Source organism: Pelmatolapia mariae, linkage group LG3_W (assembly GCF_036321145.2).
Source record: "Pelmatolapia mariae isolate MD_Pm_ZW linkage group LG3_W, Pm_UMD_F_2, whole genome shotgun sequence".
NCBI classification, from domain to species: domain Eukaryota; kingdom Metazoa; phylum Chordata; class Actinopteri; order Cichliformes; family Cichlidae; genus Pelmatolapia; species Pelmatolapia mariae.
Genome location: NC_086229.1, coordinates 86536678 through 86557916, shown reverse-complemented (window position 1 = coordinate 86557916; position 21239 = coordinate 86536678). Strand labels below are relative to the sequence as shown.

At 40.6% G+C, this 21239-nt stretch overlaps 1 protein-coding gene across 1 annotated transcript; it reads left to right on the top strand.

The window, feature by feature from the left end:
• Window positions 1-723: 723 nt before the first annotated feature.
• On the top strand, window positions 724-21166 carry si:dkey-183c6.8 (protein O-GlcNAcase). The gene is made up of 17 exons (XM_063470181.1): window positions 724-890; window positions 3731-3782; window positions 7331-7428; window positions 7909-8039; window positions 8120-8291; window positions 8412-8510; window positions 9731-10000; window positions 10899-10985; window positions 11101-11576; window positions 11686-11860; window positions 13243-13299; window positions 13635-13720; window positions 13860-13964; window positions 14232-14323; window positions 14425-14614; window positions 16240-16399; window positions 16802-21166. The coding sequence occupies exons 1-17, from the start codon at window positions 851-853 to the stop codon at window positions 16936-16938; spliced, it is 2427 nt and encodes an 808-aa protein (XP_063326251.1). The 5' UTR covers window positions 724-850; the 3' UTR covers window positions 16939-21166.
• The last annotated feature ends 73 nt before the right edge of the window (window positions 21167-21239 follow it).

Genomic DNA, 21239 nt, shown 5'->3' with positions numbered 1-21239 from the left:
GTACTGAAAGTACATCTGAAATGCACTCAAAGTAAGAAAGTAAAGGTAGCTCCTTGAAGAAAATTTGTGCCATCTTTTTTATGCAAAGTTAACTGAACCTTGTGCTACATTAATGCAATAAATATTACATAATAAATAATAAAATAATATTAGTAGATTGAAAATACAAACTTTATGTTTATCTGAATTTTTGATTTCAGTGAATGCACTCAGCTTGAACCGGGTAAGTAATGAAGAAGTTAAAGCTGAATTCATCAGGCGGGAGTGTGGGCAAAAGAATCGCATCTCACAATAATTTCATTTGAGCGCTCCAGTAAATTTTCTTAGTGTGCAGGCTGTGAGCAGATAACCTGTGCTACTACAGCTGCTGAGGTTCACTGTTCTTTGTGGATTTACACACCTACATTTAACAGATATTTAATGACTTGTCCTGGCTGATTTCCATCCTCTTCATTCTCTTGCACTGTCAGTAAAATATTGGGGGTTTTTTTGTTTTCTTTTTTTGTTTTTTGTTTGTTTTGTTTTTACCTATACCCACCTCTCTAACAGGGTCATTTAAATTGTTAGTGGGCTGTATGTTGTGTTTTGTGCGGTAGCTTGAACCTATTGAAATGATAACATTTTCCTGAAATTACTCGGCACTTTGCTGGTAAAAAAGTACGAGGTTCGCTTGAGCGCCTGAACGCAGCACGGGAGCATCAGCGCTGTGTAGAAAAGGAAAAGAGGAGGAGGTGGAAGCAGATCGAGGAGAGCCATGAAGACTATCCCCAGGATCTAAGCTGACAGATAGGCAGAGCATCTTGTCTGCCCTCGCTCCTTAGGGGCCGACTGGAAGCGGAGGGAGGCCAGAATGGAGGAGAAGAAGCAGTTCCTTTGTGGGGTGGTGGAAGGTAAGAGCGCCCGACTTCCAGATCGACCTGTCAGATCATGTGATTTTTTTCCTCGGGGTGCTGCTTTTAAACAGACCACCATTTGACCTATATTCACAACCGAACGTTTTTATTTACCTACTCGAGACGTGTGTGAGGGGCGTATGTTTAAGAAAACGAGCCTAGGTGGGATGAAAAGGGTTTATAAAAAGATCTAGTGGTGATCAGTCAGGCTTGAAGTGGGGATGAAAAAGCAAGCAATGAAAAACGATTGCATATATATATATATATATATATATATGTATGTATGATGGTAGTGTTGATGATGACAGGACAATGAAAGAAATCAACAAAGAAGAGAAGAACTGGAATAACACAAGCTACAAGGATACTGCAAAAGGACAGTGGGAATGGTGACACACCTGTCCCATCATTATAAACACCACACTCACACAGAGCCAGCAAAAATATGACATGGTATGAAATGAGTAGAACCGAAGCCAGAAAGAAGAACAGCTGTGGTTCCAGTCACATTAAGAATAAGAGGGCAGTCCTCACAAACAGCAAAGAGACTGCCCAAAACTCCCAGTCTGCTGGTAGAGAAGCAGACGTTCAACATTATAGGGTCACTGGTACATGACATCAAATATTTCAAAAACCTGGTTAGCAGCTTACTTTGAAGATACTACTTGACTACATGCATTATCTGTACGGTAATGCTCCTCTAGTACATGTGCAGACAATGCAGAGACCATTTCTAAATGATACCAAGTATATTTTTTCTACAGCATTGTGTGAAGAGGTGTTCAACATAGAAGCCAATGGCAAACTATGTGTACTGACAAACATTTATGTGATTATTTTTAATCGTCAGGGTGTAATTACTGAGAAGAAATTGACAACCTATAAGAAAAAGTTGTCTCAAGTGTTTCTTTTTAATTATTCCCTGCAAAACGGCATTAACTTATTTAGGTTTTTGGGACTCAGTGTTTGCGCGAAATACACTTCTCTGTATAACTTTTCATGAAGTAGCTTTGATGTCACACTACAACAGTTTTTTTTGTCTTTCATAGTATCACCACTCACCAGTCACTTTATTAGCTAAAGCTTGCTAGTATCGGGTTGATTTCCATTTTTCCTTCAGAACTGACTTAATTCGTCATGTCATGGATTTAATCACCAGAGATTTTGGTTCATATTGACGTGACAGAATCACACGGTTGTTGTGGATTTGTTGGCAGATTGAGATCTGATGGCCGTGGAGGCCGTTTGAGTACAATGAACTCATTGTTGTTTCCAAGAAGCCAGTTAGAGATGATTTAAACTTTGTGACATGGCGTGTTATCCTGCTGGAAGCAGTCATCAGAAGATGGGTACACTGTGGTCATAAAGGGATGGGCATGGTCATAAACAAAACTCAGACAATCTGTGATATTTATATGATGCTCAATTGGTAAGAGGTGGCCCAAAATGTGCCAGAAAAATATTCCCCACTCCATTACAGCCCACAAGTAGCCTGAACTGTGGATCCATGTGCTCATGTTTTCTATACCAAATTCTTACTCTACCAGCAGAATATCACAGCAGAAATCAAGACTCATCAGACCAGGAAACATTTTTCCAATTTTCTTTTGAAAAAAATTGGGTGACCCTGTGGAAACTGTAGACTCAGCCAATATCAGCCATTCATCAGGCCATTCTCCTCTAACCTCTGATATCGAAAAGGTATTTACTCCCAGAGAACTGCTGAATTACAGCTGGATATTTTCTCTTTTTCAGACCATTCTCTCTAATCCCTAGAGTTGGTTGTGTGGTGTTTTGTTTTGTTATATATTCATCCACAAATCCAAACTCCAAAAATATACAGTTCACAGGAATGTAAAACAGGGAGCTGAACTGCTTTCATGTTTTTGCTTAGTGAAAATTTTTGAAATGGTCACTGATTAAAATTTTAAATTGTTGCAGATTCATTTTATGTGAGTCAATTTATTGTGTCTGTACTTGTTGGTCTGTCCACTGTCTCAGCTTTATAGCTCCATGAGTTTCTACCAAAGTGGTGCTGCACACACATTACTTATTCCTGTACATGCTCAATCCTGTGGTGGCATCCAGCAGAGGTAGTAATTGGGTTTGGCTTGGTGGGCAGCTTTACACAGGACACACACACATATGCAGACATGCCATACCCATGCACACCAATATAAAACCAATTCCCCAAAGGTATTTAGCAGAAGAAAGCAGTCGAAATTGTAAGTGTATCTGATTTAATTTTTACTCTGACCCATTTACTGTACACAGACACTCGCACATACACACACATTGCAGACTTATTCAAAACACAAAGGAGGAAGAGGGACACTGGAGATGCTCCCATTTCTAAGAATAGAAACTGTGATGGAGAGTGTAGCTGGAAATGAATTATGGCTGTGCCAAACGCAGCAGGCATGTGACCACATAAGCATGGGAAGATCTTGAAACATTTTGTGTAGCTGTACTTTACAGAAATGCAGCTGCTAACGGTGTCCAGTAATTCTCTGATTTGTGAATAAACGCTGCATTAATTAGGAGTTAAATGGCATACATATATGTGTATCAAACAATATTGTTAACCAACAAGCACATTATTTTAAATTGCAATTGCATGCGCTGAAGGGTTATAGTCAAAGACACTTATGGAGGTTCCACAGTATATTTCCTTTTGTGTATAAATGTGAGACTGCAGTGTAAATTGCATGTTTACTGTTGATAGCAAGTGAGGAAGTCATTGAAGATCTCATTTGAGTGTGCATCAACACAATCATCTTTTCATCCAAGTGATTCAGTTATCTGCGTGCACTCAGTTCCGTATTTTTCCTCATCAGGTTTTTATGGGAGGCCTTGGTCTATGGATCAGAGGAAAGTACTCTTCCAGTGGTAAGTCTCCCAACACTTCCTCAAGATATTTGTGCTTTTTCTGCATCCCTGCTTTCACTCTTTTGTATGCACAGTCTGTGAGCACAGGTGAGCATGCATATGTCTTCTAACCCTGGTCAGACGGGATGTTTCTGTGTCGCTGATCTTCTTTTCCCTAAAACAGTGTGGGCTCAGGAGCTGCTGACTTGATGCCTTTAGGCTGAAACCAGATCCAAACCTCTATTTCAGTGCCAAGCACAGCTTCAGAGAGAAATTACTGAGGCAGAATGATTCCATAGCAAAGGACAGCTTCATCCTCAGTGCTAGGGCTCAGCTATGGGTGACAGGAGGGGAAAGGAGAGGCAGACACTACATCTTGTTATAGTGAAAGGATGAAGAAAGAGGTTCAAAAGATCTTCTTTGATGTTAAAACTTATTTTGCGAAGTTTATACTCGGGTGCAATGCATTTCCAACGCTGCAGTGGGAAATTTATCAAAGGTCAAGTTATTAAAATGATAATATCATATAATTAAAGTGCCCCATTATTCAAGGGAGACCTTTTATGCTCCTCTTTATTTCCTGTCATACACATCAGTGTATGTCTAGTAATCCACAGAAGCACAGAAGCCCCACCTACCTTTTATTCAAACCTTTTCTTGGAAAGGGGCAGCCAATCAGAAGAAAGTTTGCTGAGAGAGGGGACGGATATTATTACAAGATGAGCTAAAAGAGCTTTTTTAAAATGTATTTATTTTCAGAAAATGGATGAGCTGACGGGCTGCACCAAGGCCCAGCATAAGTTAAATAAAGGTTAAATTTAGTCTAAGAATTAGAAATTCAAGCTTGAAATGAGCAGGTTAGCTCCCCTTTAAGTGTCCGCACATAAACTATTATCTGCTGAGCATGAAGCTCTGCAGTGAAGAAGCTTTCAAGGACTATCACACTCTTCAGGTGGTTGGAGGCTGGAGTGATACAGTGCAGTCCCAGCATGACAAAAACTTAAAGACGGAAGACAAATGCTGTTTAAGCCAGATAAAATCAACGTTCTGGGTAATCAGATGTTCTTAAGAGTAAGGCTGCTATCAGAGGCAGGAATCTAATTTAAAGGCAACACTGTTGGGGTTCAAATCTTGACTAAACGAAGGCAAAAATAGCTCCTTATTGAGTGGGCCACAGCACTTTTCATTAACAGTTTGATCAGCTCACAAAGAGAGACAAGCTCTTTCAGCATGAATCACCTCCCAGTGATTTTCATGACAGCAGAGGCAGAATACTAATAGACTATTTTTCAGCACACACTCAAAGCGGCATTTTCTTGTCCATTCAGGAAGTAACCATCAGGAACACAACAATAAAGCAACAACAGTGAGTTAAATACAAACGACTGCACTAATTAACAATGAGGCAATTCCTTTTTATGTATGTTACATTTGCCCACCTCATAAGACTGATTAGATCTTGATGTTAAGTACAAGCGGAGCAGCATAAATCCCTGTTGGGAGCTGTGACACAGTTGTGTTGCTCAGCAGCCAATAGTCACAGCCGTCTGCAAACCCCAGAGAGGGTAGGTCCCCCTGCTTCTCTTCTTTCCACTGCCATTGAATGATATATGCGCATGATATATTTCCAGTTTTTTTTAAGGCTCATTGTTTGTGCTTGTTATTGTGATTTAATAGGTTTTGGATTGTGACAAAGAAAAAAAAGACATGATCAGCAGTTTTGTAAGTTGCTCAAATCTATCTGTAAACTTGCACTGCATTGGGAGGGTGCAGAAAACTGGGTAACGAGGCAGTGGATGCTTTATAAAGAGAATTAATTTATTTTCCAAAACTTTTGCGTAGCTGCAGCTGAGTGTGTGGGCTCCAGGTTTATTTATAGACAAGCTTTTTTAGACTCCAGTGTGGGGTGCAGGCAAAAATCATACGCTGAATGTTGCGTAAGATTGGCCGTGGATGCGTGTACAGTATGTAATTGTGTGTGTGACTGTGTGTGTGACTGTGTGTTTGAGGGAGGTAGGATGCAGCTTTGTGGAGGCGACTTACCATCTGTGCAGGAAGTGAAGCAGAGAGAGAGAGATCGAGAGCACAGCACACCCACAAAATGACAAGAAAGACAAGAGCCGGTCCATGTACAGAGACAAAGCAGTGTTCATGTTTGTATATTTGTGCGTGCATGAATGATGTTGGTATTGTTTCACTCTTAGTACTATGCTCTATTTATAATTCAGGAGGTCATTTCCTGTAACTGAGACAGCCTTGGAGACTCTCGATCGATATTGTGGATCTATTTTCTTGCAGCCAGATCCACTTTTTTTGTTTGTTTTTTTTCCCCTCCTTTCTTCGCTCTTAGCTCCAATTCTGTCTCCATCACTCTGTCTCGCTCCATGGGTTGTATGTTGAATGATATATATGCTTACACAGAGCAAGTCCAGCACGATATGTTGAAGTGAAGAAATAATCCGGAAATAAACCAAAGCAGCTGATTTTGCAGAGTGTGATTTCCTAATGACGTCATCCATTCTTTTCTGATGGCAGACACACCTGCCTATGGTAATCTGCACAATTTGTGAAGATAGCTACAAATTCTTGGTCTGTTCTTGCCTCATTATTTTGTTATTGTCCTCCAGCTTCCTTTTCTTTTGTCTACATGACACCATCACTTCTTTCTTTGTCCTCTAGCATGTCTTTGTTGGGGCCTTGATTCAGATTATTTCACTATTATTAGTTTGGGCCATTGATATATTCAGAACCATTTATCCTGTAACTTGTCATAAACTTTACTAGGATGTTTTTGTTTGAGGTTGTCTTTTCTGTGCCCAGTGCAAACATTCAAGTCAAAAATTACTAGATTGCTGCTAGTTTTCTGGAATTATTTAAATTGTATGCAATACCTAAAATCATGCACAGAAACCCAAGTCCTGCCTCACCCCTAAAACTTCTGCCTGAGCTCAACCTCTAGCTTCAAAATATATAAGATGAGTAAAGTGACTAACAGTTAAATATACAAAATATTTATGGTGGTTTTATCCGTATTCAGTCATTTAGAACCAAAAAAACAACCAAAAATCCAAAAATTGCGGCCCACCGGGCAGCATGATGCTGCACTGGTTAAAACTGGCACCTCACAGCAAGAAGGTTCCTGATATGAGCCCCACCTCTGGCCTTTTTGGACTTTGCTCTAATTGTCACTCGAGCCATCTGTTAATTTGTTAAGCTTTTTTTTCACTCTATGGCTTCCTGAAACTGAAAGCTATTTAACCAATTGAATAACTATGCAGGTTTCCTTTGAGTATTCCAGTTTCCTCCTATAGTCCAGACACATGCATGTTAGATTAACTGGTTATTCTACACTGACCATAAAGTGCTTTGAGTCTATATAAGTGTGTGGTTAAAAAAGTGACTTGAGTGGGAAAACACTAGATAAATGCAAGTACATTACATTACCATCCTGTGGTGAGTCACAGCAGCTGTGATTTTTCAGCAGCTTTTTTGTTTCCTGGCTCTGCAAAACTCTGAGTGTGAGCATTGTGACAACATGTGACCCATTTGGTCATGTCTTTCTCCATCAGGATGCAGCACTGGGGGTTGAACACCTACCTGTACGGTCCGAAAGATGACCTGAAACATAGACTGTTGTGGAGAGAAGTCTATTCTCCTGAAGAGGAGGGTAAGGACCTCTAACCATAGCAAATTTTCACTCATATTGGCATCCATGGTTTCCTGAAAGCTGTAAAACCAATTTAATCTATTTAAAGGGGAACCACAAGGGTACAAGTACAATCAGACTATTGATTCATTGTACACTAGTATAGCAGAACTCTGACACATTCTGAAATTTCCCTTTTGGCATTAAATGTATGTTTTATTGTGATCATAAAGGCGTCTACAGGTTTTATGATGTCCATTATATTTTTTGTTGCACCTTTTACTGCTAAAGTCAAGCTGATTTCCACAAGGATACATAAAAAGACGGGAAGGGAAATGTCAGTACACATTATACCACAGCTCAGGATTTAGCATGTAATCTTGTCATATAAAAAAAAAGTGAAAACAAAATATTCAGACATCTTTAATCAGTGTTTAAAAAACATTTTTGTCCTGTTTTAAAATTCATATTTAGTATTTTTCACTTTTCTCGTCCTCTCAGGTCAGCTGCGTACTCTCATTGTAGAGGCCCAGAAGAGAGGCCTCAGGTTTGTTTATGCGCTGTCTCCTGGTCAGGACATAGTCTTCTCCTCTTCCTGCGACTTGACTCTACTTAAACGCAAGCTAAGACAGGTAGGCTACACAAGGTCACCTACTACAGAAGTTTCATTGATTTCTGTATTCTTTAAACTCAACCTCGTCACTCTGTCCAGGTATCAGACCTGGGTTGCCAGGCATTTGCCATTCTGTTCGATGACATTGATCACTCCATGTGTCAAGCCGACAGCGAGGCCTTCACTTCATTTGCCCACGCTCAGGTCACAGTAACCAATGAGATTTATCGGTTCTTGGGGGAACCGCCTGTCTTCCTGTTCTGCCCTACAGGTAGGCTTGTAGATTAAGGACTTGTTACAGGACTCAAAATTCTACAAAAAAATGTAACATGAGCACTTTTTATATTTGCCTCTTCATGAAATATCACTGCTTTTCTCCCTCTCTGTACAGAGTACTGTGGTTCTCTCTGTTCTCCCAGTGTATCCAAGTCTCCCTACCTGCAAACTGTGGGAGAGGACCTGCTGCCTAACATAACAGTAATATGGACAGGTAAGATGTATATTTCTTATATATATTTTTTATTGTGAACCTGTGAACTACAATTTTATTGCTGATTTCATATTATTTTATATTTATAGTACTTGAAGCACTGTCTGTGTTCAGCCATGACAAGTTTTACTCAATCTGTGCCACTTGCATATTGCAGATATAATTTTCATTGCTCAGAACAGTGGCTTTTGTTTCACTAGTGAGACCTGCAGCAGGTCTATAGGCCTTAGTTCATGTTGGCAATGGCCCTTGTCCAGTTTAAAAGAATAGAATTCGCTGGTTAGCTAACTTATATGGTGCTCTGACATTGTTTTATATGGACAATATATGCATGTAGTGTACCTGTTTTTATCTACGCATTTCCTTAATTGCTTATCTGTTATTGGACTTGATTCTGCTTTCTAGTTGCTGAAAACTGTCACAATTTACTACTACAAAATCCTTCTAAACAGGCGGTGCTGGAAATATGGGGCAGGAAATCCGTACTGTAGTTCAAAAATGAAAATCAAAAGACCAAATAGGGCACAAAGAAACCAAACTCAGATGAAAGGCTCAAAACATAAGTGATTAGAAACACAAGGGAGTTGCAGCAAGAGCCTGATAGATTGACACTAGAGAGGGAAGGCCTGTAACATCTAGGTGAAGTCATGCATTTAGGAAGGTGGGAGAAGAAAAATGGGAAAGAAAAGATGCAAAAACTCACATGAGAAACTAACCTTCAAAGTGAAGGAGGGAGTAAATCGAAAGAAAGACAGAATGAACTCAGACCTCACCAAAAAAGGGGGTCTGAAGCAGAAGGAACAGAAGGAACGCAGGGAAAAACCTTCAAAAACACAAAAGCACCGAAAAATTTAAGATTTATAATAGAATCTGTAGCTCATTACAAAGACCATAACGTTAAATGGAACAGAAACAAATTTGTATGCCAATGATTTAATGTGATTTGGAGCAGAGCCAACAGCCCTTCTATTTTGAATGAGAAATGACAAGTCCCTCCAGGAGGACCAGCTGAACGGGGACATTACTCTGCATGCCAAATGTGCATCAAAGCTTGTAGAAATATTTTAGGTGTAACGTATTGTAAGCACCTTGTAACTCCAGTTTTTCACAGTAACATTGTTATCTTACTGTAGGTTTATTTATTTAGCTGTCCTAAGGTAGACCTCTTAAAAGGAAAATGGTTAACAGATTTTTGAGCATTGGGCTTTCTCTTTCCACAGGCAGTAAGGTCATTTCCAGGAAACTGTCACTGGAATCCCTGGCTGAGGTGGAGTCAGTCCTCCAACGCCCCCCACTTATCTGGGACAATCTGCACGCAAATGACTATGACTCCAGACGCCTGTTTTTGGGGCCCTTTAAGGGTCGAGAGCCTCAGCTTAGGAACCATCTCAGGGGCCTGCTGCTTAACCCCAACTGCGAGTTTGAAGCCAACTACATCCCGCTGCACACGCTGGGAAGTTGGCACAAAGCTGGGAAAGAGGATACGAAAGGTGAGGGATCCAACAGAGGGAAGGCAGATGGAGTGAGGGAGTATGATGAGACAGGAGATGTCCTGAGTTAATAAACTAATATTGTCTCTGCCAGACCACATCCATGTACAGTTAGTCCCATCGCTTCAGGAGAAATGTTTAATAAGCCTGTGTTGCTTGGCAACTAGCACCATTTTGACCACCAGACAGACATTGTCTCTGATATTACCTACCAAATAAGCAAAGTTAAAGCTCCATCTGTTGTTCTAAAGTCACTTGGTAAGCTTTCAGCCTACACAGTTTCACCAGCCTCAATCTGCCTTTATTGTAAAAGCTGTTAAAACATTGTGACTTTAAGTCATTTCATTAGTCTTTTTCACACAGTCTATAATAAGTTATGTGTTCGAAGTGTAATGTAAGAATTCCTGTCACGCATCTGCAAAAGTGGGGTGCAGCATCACATGAATTTGATATGTTGTTCATATTCATTGCATCTCATTTACCGTGACAGTAAAATGCATTAGAGCACAGGCACACAGGGTTTTTGTTTTTTTTGTCGTTGGGGGAAGGGCAGGGAATTGGATGGAAAATTGTCGAAACAGAGAAGCAGTGTAGCGTGTGATGTTCTGAAGACTGGGTAGGGGAGAGGTGACGATTGAGGAATAATTGCACGGTGCGATGAAGGAGGAAATGAGGAGCGAGCCCGGTCCCTCTGTGGAGGAAGAACTGGGCGGTAGGCTGGAGGACAAAGAGGCTTTCAGAAGAGGAGATGAAAAAAATTTTAATTGTTACGGGAGGTTGTGTTGTGCAGACCTGTAATAGTTTCCTTAATGTGTCATGTAAGCCAATAACCATTGCAGAACGAGTATGCAAGGTGTGGCTGTTTTTGGTTTTGAATGCATTGCTGTGTGTCCCCCAGATGAGGAGTGTGAGTACTGTCCTGATAGAGCTCTGTCTGCTGCACTGAAAGACTGGATGGAAGAACTCAACCAGCCTTTACAAGCTGGTAAAATATATATTTATACAGATAAACATTGATTAATTATTGCAGTTTATGTTTAGTGTAGTGTTGTTACTAAAACACACAACCTGTGTTTTTTTTTTTTTCATGATGATTGCAGGCCGGCAGAACACAAGGACAGACCAGCGTGCTTCTGTCCCAACATCTCACTGTAAAACTCCTGACAGATCTGACTGTCCTTCCACCTTCAGAGGAACCTCTACTGTGGCCAAACTCCCAGTCTTCCCCCTGAATTCCGGCTCCCCTCCGTCCTCACCCACTAAAGTCAGTGGGGAGAGGGAAGGACGAGAGGGGGAGAAAAGGAAGTCATACCAGTCTTGCCAACCGATCCAGCAACCTCCAGGAACTAAGCCTGGAGCACCTGCGGCTGGAGGTCGGGGACAGAAAGCCCAGGGTCGTGGGCTCTGCGGTGGGAAAGGTCTGCTAAGTGAGTCGCAGGTGCGACTGCTGGTTGGTCTTCATTATCTCCCTCACGAGCACGGCCCATCAGCCCAGAAGCTACTGCAGGATCTGACCTGGCTGAAAACAAACTGCCAGTTGGTCAGCACTAACAGCAAGAAGGCAGCACCTCAAAAGGTCGGTGAGGATTTTGAGAGGAGTTTTTGTTGAGGTACTTGGATTGGTTGTGTACATTACACGTGAGAAAGAACAACATAATGTTTTTTTTTTTTTATTATGTCCTCAGGTTGATGAATGGCGTGGGCGGGCCTCCAGGTTTCTTTCTCTGTGTGAAGACATAGCGCAGCTCCACTGCAGTGTCGTGGGTGGGAACAACAGGGCTGTGCTCTATGACCTTTACCCTTATGTGTGGGACTTGAGGAACACAGCTCTGGTGGCAAAGGCATTTATATGCTGGCTTGGTAAGGACAGAAGCAATATACTGGTATACTATCAGTGTGATGCATTGGACTCTGCACTGGTTTGATCTTCCCTGCTGTACGAGAATGTGCCATGAGAATGAGGCCATTTAAGTACATTGAACTCATATTATCACATTCAAGAAACACCAAAATGGTGTGTTATCCTGCTGGAAGCAGCTGTCAGAAGACGTATCACTGTGGCCATAAATGGATGGACATGGTTAGTAACAATACTCAGCCAGGCTGTGCCATTTAAATAGGAAAAACTTCCCCACACTCTTACACTAAGGCTACCAGATAATGTTAATACAAGGTAGGATGGATCCTTCCTTTCATTTTGTTTACACAAAATTCTGACTGTAACATTGGAATATTGTAGGAGAAATCAACTCATCAGACCAGGCAATAGTTTAACAATCTTTTATTTGTCCAAGTTTGAACTGTAGCTGTACTTTCCTGTTCTAAGCAGACAGGAGTGTCACGTGCTTCAAGGTATGGCACGTAAATCACTTAAAATCACTTAAACTTAAATTTGTAAGTTGATCAGATATTTGTGTTAATGAACTGAGACAAGCTTAGCTGAAGGAAGTGGACAGGGAGTTATCTATATATAGACAGATAAATATATAGCTATAGATAGATATAGATGTAGAATGACAGAATGTTCACTCCTGTTTCTTGCTTTAAGGTATTAAAGGAGGAAGTTATTTGTCGCTCACATTCAAACAAGTTTCCACTGAAATTCTGTGCTGTTACAGCTATCCCACAGCAATTGTGCCACGTGTCAGTTGTTGCACAATGTATTTCATTTGAACTTGAGAAAGTACAGACGTGTCCACTTAACTGCTTGCAAAGTGCTTTGTCTGGATGTGATAATTGGGTTAATTTAGTTAAAGAATACTAGATAAATAAATATTACAGTGCTACCCTACAGTAGCAGAACAGAGCATAATAGCATAGTAGAAGTATACCACTTGGTCCTAGTATACTAGAAGCACGCTGCAGTATATAGGAAACTGTGTAGTATTATAGTGCTATAGTGTAAGAGCTCAACATAATATTCTGCTGTAGAATACAATAATAGTATACTATAGTATTGTATAATATTGCATGTAACAGATTACTATTGTTTTGTGTATCCAATAATAATTTATCTACTGTCCAGTTGTATGATTACTATTTTAGTAGTATGCCCTATAGTCTCTGCTCTATTATTTATAGCATTATATAATGTAGCACATATTATATACTGTACTGTATTCAGTACTTATGTCAAGAGAGGACACTGGTGGAATCAGTGGTTTTGTAGATTATTGCCAGTCATTGTCTGTGGCTCATTTTTCTCTTACGCTCTAACTCTACTCACTTACTCACTCACTCAGATGGACGAGTGTTGAGTGACAGCTCTGCCCTCGGCTCCTGGAGGAACTGCTTCCAATGTGAGTAAGCCTGATCTCTGATGGTCTTTAAACTTTTTGTATCTGCGCCTGAAATAAATTACTACAAAATTCAGTCATTACTTCTCAGCTCGAGCTCAGTGGAGCCCAGCTGATAGGGAGGACTGAATTTTTTATGACACGGGAAAAAAAAGAGTTTATTTCAGCGAGCGTCTCTTGTGGTGCTGTAATGCTGTAAAGCTCTACAGTTTTATGCTCGACATAAAAATTTCAAGCTGCGCGATCATTCTCCATGTGCACTGGTAACTTTTCTGGTATTTCACTGGCCCTGAACATGTGATGTAGCCTGTCACATATGATTGTTTTTTCTGTGTTAGGGTGTGGGAAGACCACGGGAGCGGACCTATTGGGAGTAGAGTCTGAGCCGTGGGCCTTCAAGGGGGGTGTGTCAGGGGAGGTGCAGGTAGTGTGTTATATTTCAGATGCCATTCGTGATGTGTCTCTTCTTAAATTCTTGATAATATTTTACTCTGCTCTATCAAGTTGAGCCCCCTAAAACTGCCTAATGTGTGTGCATGTTTTTTTCCCCATGTGGTGTGCAGATGCTTCTCCCAGTAGGGAGCAGCAGTGAACTTTTTACTCATCCTCCTCCTCTCTTCCCTACCACTCGCCTCTACAACATCAGGCCCTACCACAGCAAAGACAAGGTAGTCTCACCCACACAAAGAAACTCTTGACATAGCACAACTGGCAAAGAGGTTAAACAAAAGGGGAATTGGAAAGTCATGTGTTAGCTTTTACAGTTGCATTAAACAACCAGGGAGCAAACCAGTAGATCCTGTAGGTGCAACATTTATGGAACTGTCAGGTGGAAATTTAAATTGTTAAAAGAGGTCTGACTGTTCAGTAGATTTTTAGTTCAACATTTAAACACTGGTGTGGGAAGACACATGGTTTAATGGTTGTGTACTTAGGTGGAGCTGTATCGAATGGTCCGCCAACTTCACCTGAGGACACAGGGTGGGCCAGAGTCTAGTGCTGCTCATCCAGATGTCATAGGAGACAGGTGTGTCTGCGTGTGAGAGAGAAAAGAAACTCAATCAGGAAGTGTGCAACGATTTGTCAAATACTGTATCAAATCAGTAACACTTGATTTCACTCTCTTAGATGTCTTGGACCATGCCTAGCTTTGTGCCCCGAGTACAGCTTCATCTTGGAGGATGAGCTGGGCGTTTGCGGCTGTGTGTTAGGCATCTTGGATGTTCGCTCCTTTGCCAAGCGGTGCCAGGCCAGCTGGATACCCGCCATGAGGGACAAATACCCACCAAAAATGAACGGCACACATCCAAACACCCAGGTGAATACGTGGGTTTTACCCTCTCACAAGAAGTCAGTTAAACCTCTCTTTTTGATTGACACCCTATGCTGAAACATAAATGCTCACAGAGTACACAAAGCTAATAAACATACCCGACTGACCAGTTTTACATTACGCACACTTAACTTAAGACTTATGAGTACCTGCTGTCACACCATCTGGATTCCTCTGTGAAGGATAAAAACTCGCTGGGAGTTAGGTGGAACACATAGGTAGTCAAAGAGAATAACACACACACACACAGACCGGATTTAATGATTTAATTTAGTATGTGTCTAAGGGCCACCTGCACTATTCTTTCTGCCTTTAGTGGGCCTGTTTTCTGTATCAGCAGGTTAGTGTGTAAACTTGCGAACGGTGCATTCAGATTTACCGGCTGCTGCCATGTGAATGGGACTAATTGTTAATAAAAAGAGAAATGCAGAAATATGGCAAATATGGGGAAGGTAAGGATTTAAGTGCTTTAAAATACAGAATGGTTATTGAGAACTGAAGTACAGTAGCGCACAGTGCTGATGTTGTTTTTGCCCATCATCACAAACTGTTCAGTGATCTCTGGCAAAGAGCCAAGCATAACTGGTGGTGAGCAGCAGACAAAGTCAAACTCTGACATGTGTGGAGGATTCATTTAGCCACTCTGTGCGTCACAGAGCAAACTGACAGCTATGCTGTGGATCACTCACACTTCAGCAGGCAGCCACAGGTGCAGAAAAATTAAAAGTTTACCAGCTGAAAGCTTTCGTCACATGCAAACTGGCTAGGGAACAAGAGTGTTCGATCTAGGAATCCATCGGTTAGTCCACTCAATTGGGAGGGCTGGCACCTTAAGAGGCTTCCAGTGTAGCCAGTAGATATCCACGCCAGCGCCTCCAGTTCCATCTACTGGTCAGCGTTTACAAATGCAGCAAAATGAAAACAAAGAAAAAAGATTGTCAAAATCTTGGTTTTAAGCTTGCATTTCTGCAAATGCAATCCATCTTTTTCTCTCCACAGGGACTGTTTACTAACATGCAGCCATAGTATGCTCAAATTTGATTGGTCAGGAGTACAAGTGGGTTACAAATGGGTTAAAGAATCTACCAAAAATGGTCTCCCTCATCGACTGATGCTACATATTCATAAGCATTTATCTGTTTATAGAGAACATTTAATTATTTTTCCCGTTTTGTGTCACATAGTTACATATTACTGGTATGTTTATACAAATAGCTGCTTATTACATTACCTCACTTGAAATCTAGTTGCTGTTAGCTAACTCAGTTCCAAGAAAAATGCTTATCAGCTTCTGAGACAGGAAGTACATTAGACTCATCCCAGAAGTCTTTGCATATAAATATAAAAGCTGCTGATCAAGGAGTGTCTGCTGGGGTCACCAGGCAGTACTTGTACACTTAAAATGTAGCGTCAGCAAATCTTAATTTGTAATGATGATTAGTGTTTTACTGTGTGTTTGTATTCATTTTAAGGTTTTAAGGTTGCTGGGTAACTGGAAACGAGTCTGGTACCAAACGTGCCTAATTGGTAACATCTAGTGGCAGCTGGAGGAAGAACAATCTTCTGCAACATGTGAAAGTGCATCTGTGTCTCTGCTCTCCTTTGTGCAGGACCTGATTCAGCTGATGGAGGAGGATCAGGGCGAGTACCCAGACTCGCTGCTCTACCACTTTCCCTCGCAGTTGCGACTGGACGCCCTTCCCGAGCTGGTGGACATCAGCATCAGCCGCACCCTGCTCACCGCCCTCCTCACTGCGCTAAAGGCCAATGGTAAGCTCCACGTGTGTGTTTGTGAGTGTGTCTTTTGTTAAATAAAATTCTGCTGCATATATTAGCATAAATCCGTATGCGCTTATACCCTCAAGGATAAGTAAAAGGATTAGAGGATGAGAAAAGAGCAGAAAAGACATGTGGAGGGTGGAAGAATACTCCAGTAATGCAAGAAGGGTTTAAGGGAAAAGCTACCTGTAGTTGTTCTCACACCATTAAATATAAGTTATTAGTTGTAATTGCTGATTATGTTGCTTCTTTAGACTGTGTAAAGGGATTTTGTTATGTAATTCTGTTATTTATATGTTGCTTGTATATTTGTATGATTTATTCTTGGAGAAAAACTGATCTGTCAATGACTGCCTCTTTGCTTTGCGATTTTTGCACGGTGCGTGTGTCTAGGTTCTCAGGGTGTGTTCTGTGAGGTGCAGCCTACAGACCGTCAGAGGCTGGAGTTCTTGACTAAACTGGGCTTCCTGGAGATCCTCAGGGGAGAAGCCAGAAGCAGAGAGGGGGTGGTGCTGGGACGGCTGCTGTGAACATAGAACACACAAAACACTCACATAAGCATTCACATGATCTCACACACACAGGCACACAAACACACACACACCACGACAAACAACAAAGACATTTGCACTGATGTGGTAGATACACAAAGGCACTTATGCACAGAGAGGTGTTAGAAATGCAGTGTGCACGGCACAGACATGAACAACTGTGCTTTGCAAAGAAGTGAGGTCCATATTTTTCTCCATCAAGAGAGGAAACCTTATTTTGAGTGACAATTCTGGATTCCTTTGAGTCTGTGTGACAGTAATGGGGATCAACCCAGAGCTTTTGGAGGGATTTACAAAATATAAAATAAGCTTAAAGTTTAAACCTTTAGCAGGGCTGTGCTAATCTTTCTCAGATTCCATCCACGACTGAGGATTAGAAGATTTCTCAAAGAAAGTGAGCAACAGAATAGTTTGAGATTGTAGCGGAGTGCTCGATCCAAGCAGCTCTGTGGGCCGTAGGTCTTTTCATCATACATGTATGCATCTTTTTTTTTTAAAGCTGGAATAATCAGTGTTATTGAGTTTTTTAGTACTTTTTCTTATTTGCTTATTTTTGCGGAGTTTTAAGCTGACAACACTACTAGTTTGATTTATTTGCACCGCTTTCATCAGGTTAATTTTCCGAAATTGCAGCCAGGCATTGTTGACAAAAAGAGAAACCTCTTTGTACTCTACCTGCTCTCTGTCCAAAGACTAATGCGTCCAATTATTTCTTAAATATAGCCATAGTAATTTTTTGGGAGTCTTGGGCTTAGGAGTGCTGATTTCATTGCCAGACTCTTCTACACATCTAATTAGCTACAGAGGATCCTATTTAAGCTTCTATAGCTTGCCCAGAGTCGCTGTGCATACAAAACACTTTGCACACTACCTCCACCCTAGCTCCTCCTTTCAGCTTGTGTCTGGCATAATTAGTACCATATCTGTGGTCTTGTTGATGCTTTTCCTGCCTTAAATGTTCCATGTGTACACCCGAAAAAGGCAAGAAAGTCCCAGAAACAAACCATGCTGCCCAACGTAAGTTACTGCGGATGGAAATAACTGTGTTCTTTTGTATAAAGTGGTCCCGACTGAGGTGATATTTAATGTAATGACCGAGCTTGGTGCTGGTAGGCAGATGTTGTCAGCTTTGGACTGAGCTAGACGTGCCTGTCTCCCTGCTTCCAGTGTGCTAAACTAGCCGTAGCTTCATATTAACCACTCATGGAGCGTGTTGTCAATCTTCAAACTACTTCTAAGTCAAGATGAAATAATCCTTTACAAAACCTGCCCAGGGAAAAGCTTCTGTGGCTAACCTAGCGTCCTCCTCTCTTCGCTTTGTTTATAAATGGTCGTTTTTTTTCCTATTTAAATTTAGGATGTTTTCCAGTGCCTGTCCTGCTGGTTTAAAAAGTATGCTAACATCAAATCAGAACTAGGCTGGCATCACTGTTTACACTCGCTTAGTTTAGATGAATGTTTACGTGCATGAAGAACAAAAAACTGTGTGGCTGTTCAGAGAATAGGGACACAAACAAATACCATTGTACTGGCATGCTTGAACATACATGATTTTTTGTGGACAGCCATTGTAGCTGTTATGACGTAGGAACAAAACAAGAAAATGCAAACGCATGCGTGCTAAAATTCATTAGAAACACAGTAACACACACTCAGACACATACACAATCTAAAGTTTACACATATTTGAGTTAGATATAACTGATACCTCTCCCTCATTTGACAAAATTTATACAGCTGTCAGATCTTACAGGCATTGTCAGTGTGTAAAAACTGCTACACACTGGCCTAGGTGGTGGTACGCGTGTGTATTTTGTATGAGATGTATGCATGTGTGAGTGAGTGCCAAAAAAAATACAAACCAAGACAGCTTTGTGGTTCTGCCTCTATTCTAAACAGCAGTGAACACAGGTCTGTCTCATCATTACATAGATGTTGTTTCTACAACTTTCTGTGACTATTAGTAAAATACAATTATTGCTTTTCCAGGACTGTTACTGCAACTGGCCAATCATGTTGTTGTGATGTCATAGCTTAAAGACTTATGAAAAGGCAGTTAGGAAGTCAGACAAAAGCGCATGAAGACCCAGAAAAAGGAGAAAGATAAAGGGCACGTTATGGTGCTTCACTGTGTTAACCACAGGACTTTCACCCAGGACTCTGGGGTTTATGTTGCACATGAAACCAAAAGCCATTGATAAATCATCATTGTTTGACTAAGCGGCCCACCCTCTTCATTTTTTAAAGTTAAGTTAGAATTATGCAATAAAACAGTTTGAGAAAATTTTGGAGTTATCAAAACATTAACCAGATGTTGGAAAGCTTTTCAAAAAGCCCTGAAGGTGTCACTTCATGACACCACAAGATTGTGATTGGTCAGCAGTGGTGGGCCTGAAGCATCGTCATGTATAATGTTCCAAGTACAGTTGGTGATTTCCAGCTGTGCGATTAACACACACACACACTTGCGCCCGTGTGCACATACAAACACACACACTCATTCTAAAAAAGCACAACGACACTCACAATCAAATCTTCAACTTAAAGTATGTAGAACTATGAATGTTCTTTTTTTGTAATGCAGCTTAAGAAGATGCAACTACTGTTTGTGCAGGTATTTATATTTCTACTTTTTTTTAACTCTTATGCTCGATCAATCACAGACTGAAAGGCACTTTTGTAAGTTTCTTCTTCTTACCAGCTTCATCAGCATTGTCTGTAAAGTACTTCATGTAGTCCCAGATCTGATAATTGTGTAGAAGAGAAAAAAAGGCAGCAAAATATGCATGACGTAGGGGAAATCTTTAGAGAAGATGTCACATTGTTTGTTGCAGAAAGCTGTTGTTTCACCTTTATGGAAATTCAGTGTTATTATTATTTTTTTCTAATTTAAAAGTCCGTGTGTGAATGTAGGCGTGCGTGTTTGGGGTGATGATGGGAAATATATGTACGTGAACAATCTACACAGGCAACATGGAGCACTGTGAAAAAAGAAAGCGTAGTAAACCACAATGTTTTTGATTTGGGAGAATTTTTAACAAGTGTCATAAGAATAATAGTAATAATAATAATGATAAAAGTAATAATAAAAGCAGTTGCCTTTAAATTCCAGGCCTAAGCAGTAGGGGTGCAACAATACTCGTATCGATATTGAACCGTTCATATAGTGCTTTGGGTTCAGTACGCATATGTATCGAACAATACAAATTTTTTTATTTATTTTATCAACTCTTCTTCTGACGATGCTGTCCACTTGGTACTTTCTTGGTTTTCATGTGAAACATGGCCCTGAAGGTAAGCGCGTCATGGACAAAAGTAAAACAGTATGTCGGATGTGCCACGCAACGCTCAATTAGTGGGAACTAGTGCGTTAGCACAGTTAGCTTGTTAACGTGTTTACGCTGTCCAGCCCCACGCACGGGGCGATCCGCGGTAACTCGTTAACGGAGATTTGCCGCGTTATGGCATTAATGTCATTTTAACGAGATTAACGCTGACAGCACTAGTGGGAACACAACGAATATGACTGCACATTTACTCCGACATCATCCTAGTGCAAAGACAAGTGGAAGCAGACAAAAACAACAAGCATGCATGCTACAGACTTTACCTGAGTCATTTAGACAGCCGTTAGCACATGATTCTCCTTATGGGGACCTGATATGTTTAATATGCTGCTGAGAGTATACCCCAGAAGAAGCGTATAGTATAGCTTTTATTTTGGAAAGAGCCATTTCTCTGTAATAAACTCTCTTTTCCAAAGATGAGTGATTTCTCGATCAGATAGATTTATTTTTTTTTAATTATTTTGTTGTTTCAGCAACATTAAATTTATAAACTGTACTTTTGAGTTAAAACATATATTTATAATTTTAATAAATGACAAATTAAAAAGGCATGAACATTATTTTATATCGAACCGTGACACCAAAGTATCGAACCGAACCGTGAATTTTGTGTATCGTTGCACCCCTACTAAGCAGCTGACCACAGTTAAATTCAGCATCTCATTATCTAGTTTCCTGCCTGCATTGAGCAACATGTATGGTCTGTGTTTACAGTGAGTTCCAGTGGAGTGCTGTTGTATGTCTATGCAGGGCAATGAACGAGTTGAAAAAAAAAAACAACCAAAAAAAACAAACTAGAATTCAGTCTGTGTTTTTATTGACAATAACAGTAAAACTGTCATTAAAAAAAAAAACCTTTTATTGACTTGACTTGTTGATTTATTGACTTGTTGATTTTCATGCTTATTAAAAGAGGTTTTCTTTCCCTTTAAA

Bases quoted from the DNA above. Each gene is read 5' to 3' on its own strand.
- si:dkey-183c6.8 (XM_063470181.1), top strand. From the start codon at position 851: ATGGAGGAGAAGAAGCAGTTCCTTTGTGGGGTGGTGGAAG. The intron at 891-3,730 runs GTAAGAGCGCCC...TTTCCTCATCAG, and splicing joins CCTTTGTGGGGTGGTGGAAG to GTTTTTATGGGAGGCCTTGG. The intron at 13,300-13,634 runs GTGAGTAAGCCT...TTTCTGTGTTAG, and splicing joins CTGGAGGAACTGCTTCCAAT to GGTGTGGGAAGACCACGGGA.